This window comes from Uloborus diversus, chromosome 8 (assembly GCF_026930045.1).
Source record: "Uloborus diversus isolate 005 chromosome 8, Udiv.v.3.1, whole genome shotgun sequence".
NCBI classification, from domain to species: domain Eukaryota; kingdom Metazoa; phylum Arthropoda; class Arachnida; order Araneae; family Uloboridae; genus Uloborus; species Uloborus diversus.
The window spans coordinates 37,165,319-37,174,079 of NC_072738.1; the positions used below are offsets into that span (position 1 = coordinate 37,165,319).

General features: G+C 33.8%; 1 protein-coding gene across 1 annotated transcript; it reads left to right on the forward strand.

The window, feature by feature from the left end:
* Positions 1-3,843: 3,843 nt before the first annotated feature.
* Positions 3,844-4,524, forward strand: LOC129228027 (uncharacterized). The gene has a single exon (XM_054862654.1). It carries the CDS (start codon positions 3,844-3,846, stop codon positions 4,522-4,524), a length of 681 nt encoding a protein of 226 aa, XP_054718629.1.
* Positions 4,525-8,761: the final 4,237 nt, after the last annotated feature.

Consider the following 8,761-nt stretch of genomic DNA (forward strand, 5'->3'; position numbering starts at 1 on the left):
ATTTTTGCTTTTAGAACACTGATGAGAAATATAAAGTTCGTATTTAAAAGTTAAAAGTTAGTGTCATACGGGGAAAGAGTCGAAGACAGACAATTTTTCGTAAAAGTTTCATGAAAACAAAGTAAAAACTTATTAGTGATTATCATACATTTTTTAACAGTGTATTAAACAAAAACGAGCATTGAAACCGAGTAGTATTTAAATTCAATTTGCGTGCCGTGTAATATCGAAACCGTGTTCTAGAAGTACCGTGTTATACGAGGGACTCCTGCAATTCTTTTTAAATTTTTTAACATACGAATATGTTCTCCATTTTAGTAAAAAGAGTAACTCAAATGAGAAGACACGCACCAATCAAATATAATATTGACATTTGAACTGTCTATACTTAAAAACTCGTATAAGACTACTGATAAGTATGCGTTCTCATTAAGTTTAAAATTCTCAATAATATCCCACCCCCTCGCATATATTTACTTGACCATGTGTAGTTCCTAACGGAGTTCATAGTTCCAATCACTTTCCAAAGAAACGTAAGTATATTATTACCTCTGATTTTTTTTTCTTTTTCTAAATTGTCATTGAAAATCATTCAGTACAAAAAAAGAAGGTTCGCAAATGTTATAACTTTTATTTCATCCTTTTAATACTTAACAAAAGATTTTAAAAGCACCTGTTGAAATGTGTTTAAGTTATGTAATATTTCTTTATAATTAAAAACAAATTTAAAATTAAACTTTCATTTCAAAAGCAGGCCTTGGACTTACTAAGTAAAAGGTAAGTTTGAAATCGAGTATATTTCTGAAGATTTTTACTTATTAGCTTCTATGCATTGACTCATAGCCATAACAAACAAATACAGACATCTCACAGCATAGTTATACTTAAAAAAAAAAAAAAAAAAAAAAAAAAAAACATTGCGATTACATTTGTTAAGGTTTACCCAACTGAAGCCAATTATGTCCATTATTTTTAATTACAGATAATTTATCTTTAAAGACAATGAAAGATTGTAAAGCTTGAAGGACATAAATCTATGAAACGTCCAAAATTTAGAACCAACAGTTTGTCAGAAAATTTAGCCCTCTTATTAAAACAATCAATTTGACAATTCCGAAGAATTATTTACTTAAACTTTCACTTCAATTGTTACTATAAAAATCGAACTCAGTTATTGCGAAAAGTAGGATGATGTATGCCATTTCTCGGGTGCTGAAAGATATTTTATTAAAAGTTTTTCTCATTTATTAGTTATTATTCCTAACAATACCAGGTTTTTGAAAGATTAATGTACTATTAATTTTTTATCACCTTGACTTTTTCTTCACATTACAGTTTTAGCTCCAGAGAATTTCACAGGAGTATTCATTTTCTTATGAAATTCATTATACTGAGTAAAGAATGGATCGTCTTTTATGCATTCTTGCTGATGCGTAATTTTCTTTAACACGTATTCTTTTCAAAAGAGAAGAATGGAGGAATATTTATGCTCCTATCTCCTCAAATGTGCATTTTTCTATCTAACTAAAAGGATATATGTCATTCAGAAAAGCAAATTTAGACAAAGAATTTTCAATGGAATTTTTTAGTCTTATCTATTCAGAACACTGTTGTTCTTTGAAATAAAATTAATGATCTTTGTAGAATAGTGATCTTTTTTTCGATTGATGTGCCTTTAATTGAATTTTTGAAACACGGAATTAAGTCGAATAAGATGCATTAAATCATGAAGAGGCATATATTTTTCTCATTCATTTAAAAAAAATGCATAAAATTAATCTTAGTGTAATTATAAAAAAGCAATAAAATATACTTTGTGCAAAAATTTGATTAAAATGAAAAAAAGAAAAAAAAAACAAGCCTAAAAAAATCACAAATCTTCAAGGAAAGACTGCTTACATGCTTTTTTTTTTGACAATATGTGCTTCATTAACGTTTCTATTCTTTTTTTTCTTTCTTTTGTTTTTTTACCACTTCCATGGTAATTTTATTCCTGTTTGGATACATACATACGATTCTTACCACTTTCAAACGTTATAACACTGCTCGCAAACAAAATGTCCTAAAGATTAATGTAAAAACATCTGTTTAAATTAATGAATAATTTAAATGCAAAGTTACTTTCTGTATGGCATGTATCATTAGACTTTGCAGTTAATTCAAGCTAACTATAAAAATGAAACTTCGAGTACCTAGAGTTAAAGCGCTTCTTACTCTTAGAAGCGAAAATAAAAGTCACATCCTTAAAAAACACAAATTAATGAAATAATTCGGGAACGACAGTTTGTACAGCGTAAATTTTCTCAGTACCCGAGCTAATTAGGATGAACCAAAGCGGTAATCAAACAATCGGTGAAGCATAGCTCGGAAAAAACAACGACGCAGCTTGTTTTTTTTTTTTTTTTTTACACCGAACATAATTATAACGACGCACCAAATTTGCTTTTAATTCTTTAATTGCGTGTACAAAAACTGGTGGTAACAATCGTATTTGCATAAAATTTAGCATTAGTAAAAAAATTAAAATTTTTACATATTTTTGCAGTCTTACCTACTTTATGAATTTCTCTTTTTCTTCATATTTATTCCTATTCATTAAAAAACTTTTGTAAACCATTACTTCAAACATTAGAATGTTCAAACATCGTTATCACGACACCTTTGGGGACTGTCAACAAAGTGTCGTCATTGCCGGAGCAACATCATAGCCGGAATAGTTAAAAAAAATCATAATTAAACATTAGTTAACCATAAAAATAGATTTAATGAAGAAATTTATACCGTTTATTTTTTTAACTAAACGATTTAACTAATGTAAATTTGAATTATTGGTGAATGTAACAAAAATTATTCAAAAAAAAAAAACATCTTCACTTATTATTATTTTTTTCCTTTTTTTTTTTTCAATTTTACAATACCAAAAAAATGTTTGCTAAATTTTGAATAACATTTGTCACACTTCTTCTTCCACGAAATTACCAGCAAGAAAGAAACCAATTCATAACTCTTCACTTTTGTCCGCAATTTGATTAGATTTTGACGGCTAAGCCCCACCTTGCCCTTTCTAATCCTTTTATCCACTTTAAAAGTTGTGTTTTCCTTTTCAATCTAATGAGGAGACCCTTATCTCTTTTTCTCTTATGGGAGAAACTTGTTGTGACCACCTACAGCTTAAAAAGTAGCTATGGTCTTTCTCTTCTCTTGCTGTTTCCCTCGTCCAGTATTGCAATCCACCTGCTTTGAATTCTTTTCTATTGTCCCTAATGTCAAAGTCTGAAACCTGTACCTTTCAGAACTTATCTACTCGCCCCCCCACCATTCTCGAGGTGTCATACCTAGTCAAATCTCTAGCCAGAGTCCGAAGTTCCTACAACAAACATTTCTAGATGTCTTCGTTATTTTACTGAACATCTTTCAATTGCAAAGAAATATTTGATCCAGTTTGCGTAGCTCGAAGCGTCGTCGTAGCCGAAGTTGCACGAAAAAAACTGTCGGAAAATCCGGAGCCACTTAACATTGAAATTATATGACATAATACTGTTTAAGGCTTTCACGGCCGGCGTCAATATGAGGAGATAAAATTGCCGGGCTTATTGGCCGTGGTCTAATTGGAGTAGAAATTCCAGACGTTTCGGCTTGCTTTGCTGCTATTTAGATGTTGAAGAAACAATTGCAGGTCTTCTTCTCCATGCCTCCACACCGCAAAACCTCGGGCTTCTTTGTGGCGGAGGCAAGGGTTTTCTGTTCGTAGAACTCCATGTAGAAATTAGCGATGACAGCTACGAACAACGGGATGGAGTTGCCATGGGCAACCCCTTAAGCCCTGTCATCGCTAATTTCTACATGGAGTTCTTCGAACAGAAAGCCCTTGCCTCCGTCACAAAGAAGCCCGAGGTTTGGTTCCGATACGTCGATGACACTTCTGCGGTGTGGAGGCATGGAGAAGAAGACCTGCAGTTGTTTCTTCAACATCTAAATAGCATTCATCCCAGCATTCAGTTCACCATGGAGAAGGAGAGCAATAATCAGCTGCCTTTCTTTGACGTTCTTGTGACGAAAAAGGAAGACGGGACGCTCGGCCACCAAGTGTACCGCAAGCCCACACACACAGACCGTTACCTTCATAAGAAGTCAAACCACCACCCGAGACAAAAAATGGCTGTCATCAATACCCTCATGCACCGAGCAGAAAGAATCTGCGAAAAGACACATTTGAAGGAGGAACTGAAACACCTTGAGCTAGCATTTCAAGCCAATAGATTCACTAGAGGAGAAATTAGAAGAGCCCTTCATCCCAGGAGGTCCCAAAATAACAAACAGAAGTCTACCCCATCTGAACCATTAGGGAAAGTATTCTTACCCTACCTACACAGAGTTACTGACCGAATTGGAAAACTCCTTGAAAAACACAACATCAAGACCATTTTCAAACCCACCACTCAACTTAGGAATTGTTATCGCCCGATGAAAGACCCCCGTGACCCTTTCTCCACATCTGGAGTTTACAAAATTCCGTGCTCCTGAGGATCAGTTTATGTCGGAACTACGAAGCGCAGCATCAAGACACGCCTTTCTGAGCATGTTCGTCATTGCCGTTTAGGAAACTATGATAAGTCAGCCGTAGCCGAACACAGCCAACAAGAAGGAGTCCACAACATAAAATTTAAAGACACAGAAATTTTGGCTACAACATCTCATTACTTTGCCCGTCTTCATCGCGAAGCTATAGAAATTTTCAAACACCCCTTTAATTTCAACAGAAAAGAGGAAATTTTCAATTTACCAAAAACATGGTACCCTGCCCTTAGATCCGCTCGCCACAACAGTCAAAAGCATACTGTGGTCCCATCCAATCAGAAATCGGTAGCCACCACGGCTTGTGAATCCCATCCAATCAGGTTCCAGGATCACCCAGCGGCTTGAATCTCATCCAATCAGGAACCTTATTCCACCAGCGGCTTGAGAACGCCTTCCAATCAGGACCAGCAGCGCAGCAGCAGTTTGCTTAAATACCGGAGCCACCGAAGCCAGGAATCAGTCTCACCAAACTCAAACCACTGATGATGGCTGCAGCAAAGCAAGCCGAAACGTCTGGAATTTCTACTCCAATTAGACTACGGCCAATAAGTCCGGAAATTTTATCTCCTCATATATGACATAATTTCGGAACTTTGAAAAAGTGACGTGATATCCGGAGTGTCGTGAAATCCAGGTGGCGTGATAATAATTTTTGACATGCATTTAACAGCAGACTTACAAATCGCTCTATTTTTCAGATCAATCTTCCCTTTTTAGTACGCATCAGATTTTAAAGTATGCAGATTAGTATGAATTCATATTATGCGTGAGGGCAATTCCATGTGACGGAACGGGACATTTGTAGTACAGTTGTGTTATCAGTATTTTTGTTCTATAAATATGAATAAAACTAGCCCGGTAAAATGAAATTCATTACAGTAAACATATCCCGATATATTTTTCTTAAATTTGTGAATTAAGTTATTTTTCTGTATTTACCTTGAGTGACATTTTACTCCCATTGTTTTACGACATAGCAACCAACGAACATTAAAACGTATTTATAAATACAGGAAACGAGGTTCGATCCAAAGCTGGAAATCAAAATGTCGGATAAGTCGGCCTGTCTTATTCAAGGAGTTCCAGGTCGGTAAGGGACAACAAACCGACGTGGTAAGGACTCCACATGGTGCTGGAAGTTTTACAGAAATTAAGGTTCCTATATAGGGGGAGCTGACCTATCTGACATTTTGGTTCCATAATTTTCCGGCGAAAAAAATAGTATTTGTACAAAAGCATCATTGCAGAAAACTGGTGTAAAAGCTTTAGATGTGTTGCCTCATTGATAATTGATTATTTTATTTTGAAGATGAAGACGATTTAATTAATAAAAATTTAAAACAAATAAGGTGTGAAAATAGGGTTTATTACAGTAAACATTTCCTGATGCCTTTTTGTTGAATTTGTGAATTAAGTCATCTATATAGATTCACCTTAATTGACATTTTATTCAAGTTATCATCAATTATTTTACGACATAGCAACCAGCGAATATTATAACGTATTTATAAATACTAGAAATGAGGTTGGCTCCATTTCTGTTTTGGAACCAAAATGTCAGATAAGTCAGCCTGTCTTTTTCAAGGGGCTCTAACAGAAATATAAAACCATGCTGCAGCTATATACGTTTATTTAATTGCGAAAGTATTGCCGTTGCAGGATTTTTTGCACGAGCCGATCAATTGATTTGTGTCCCATAAATGTTTGATACAATTTGTGTAGGTGGTCCAGTGGCCAAGTCATTTGCTCAAACTGGCCAAAATGCTTTTTAAGCTTATTGCGATAGTTTGTTTCAGAGAGAGGACACATTAGCATTTTTAAAAATTCTATCTTTGTTTGGGAAAAGGAAGTCCATGAATGACTGCAAGTGGTCTTAAATTATCTGACATAAGCTTTTTCATCCAGTCATAGGTTTAATTAGACTAGAGGACACAGCACATAACCACGTAAACAGCCCTCAACTTTATGGAGTCAACAGCATGTTGTAGTGTTTTGTTGACTACTTGGGCCCATTACTTCGAGGGCTTTGCATCTCTAAACTAACCCAGTCCAAGTTCGTTGAAAATTCAATGTTTGATAAGGAAAAAATATGTCTAAAATATCCTGCCTTTTAAGGTTTTTTTTTTTTTGTGAAACGAAGAAACTACCTTTTCATGCAATTGTGAAAAAAATGCATCTCTCTTCGCTTGTTTCTCTATTTTGTGACGGAAAAACATTTCTAAAAAAGGAAAACACACACACACGCACGTACACACGCACGTACACACACACACACACACACACACAACACACACACACAGATATATATATATATATGTAAATTACAAAACATTAGTTAATGAAGCAGGATTTTCGACGTACCTACAGCTCATTTGATGAAACTATGGATTGATTTTAACTTAACATAAAATATGAGTAAAAACATTTATTACTTTTCTTATGATGCATTACAATAAATCATATGCGAAGAAAATATAAATTTTATTTTACTGCTTTTTAAGACGATCATTCTTGAACAACTGAGTCGATACTCCGATTCTGGCCGCATTCCAGGGAGAAACGTCTCAAGTTACGTCATTAAGTATTTTTGTGAATATTTCAATTTCGGCAACAGATACAATTTTATGCAGGTGCAGGTGGGTGGGGTGAGGAATTTATTAAGATTGAGCTTTCTATGCGTAAAATAAAAAATACTAAGGAGATATTGTTAGCAAATGATTTTCTTTGATTGAAAGTTTTGAAGCATTGCCAGGAAAATTGGGAAACGGAAAAGTTGTATTTGGTAATTTATATTAGATATTCCATTTAGTATTAATTGAGAAACATTTTGTACAACTGAAAAGAATGCAGCCTAATAAGAATATAAGATAGATATATAATTTGCAAGAAAGCAATAGTTGAAAATTAAATTATAACAATTAGACATTAGATTATTTACCAAAGAGGTGAAAGCAGTTGGCTGTTGTATACAAATGATTTTTTTTTTTTTTTCATAATGTTAAATACCCATTTTTCGGATTTCTTTGTACTTAACTGATGAGTAAATTATTTTACAGCTCTGGAAAACCATCAGTTGTATTCAGATTTTGAAGACTTTTCTATATTTATAATTAGCGCTAAGGTATAAGCTTACTGCGATGTAATTTTTATTAGTTTTAAAAAGTGCACGTTGAAATATGAATAAATAGAGTGAGCATGAAATGTGTAAACATTTCTCTAGTGATGACCACAAATATGATTATATAGTGCTTATCCGTGTTTAAATAGCATCAATATAGAAGAAAAACAGTTTTAGTTACATAAAACTTTACTTTAATCGCTAAAAAACGCTTGACCGCAACAGACCATAATTTGAAAAAAAAAAAAAAAAAAAAACTGGTTTTACATCACTCGTTTTTTTTTTTTTTTTTTTTTGCTTTAGCTGTTTTTTTTAAAATCAAGAACTAGATTATTTGAGATACGCAATGCACATTTTTAAACTGATGGGTTAATAATTCGCAAAACACACGTAAAATTTTTATTTGTTTTATCGTTAACTAATTTCTTAGCGAAAAAGTTTACTTTTTTTTACATAATGTACACATTGCGGCCTTTTTTAAATGGGCATTACTCGGGAACATATTCGTAAGTGATATAAATCCTAATATTCAAACATTAAAAATGCTTAAGATCAATTTACCTGGATACGCAACACTAAGCTAAGGGGGGTCGAATATTTTTCTTCACATCATGGTCTAAACTAAAATGCTGTCTCGTTGTTTCAAACGTGCAAGAGAAAGAGGGGAGGGGACATTCTGTAATCATGAGCTAAAACATAAGTACACCTCTGATAATAATTCAGGTTACCACTCGGTAAAAAATTCGGAAACGTTCCTGAAAAATAATGGCCAGCTGATGTGCCTAATGAGGTTGTTTCCTTCATTCAAAAGTACTACTTTTAGTCACTGAAATTTATAGAATAAGAAAAAAATAACATGCACCCAGAAAATACTTTCATTTTCCCAACAGTTATTTTTTAAGTATTTTTTTAAAATGTCCGATTTTTCTAACAAGGCGTGGTCTTTATGACGTCACAAATGATGAGCTTTAGCGCATATGTCAATCGCATTTCCACGTTATGACAATCAAGAAGCGAATCAAATATTGCGCTCTACGCTTGCTATCAACCATATCGTTGCCAGTA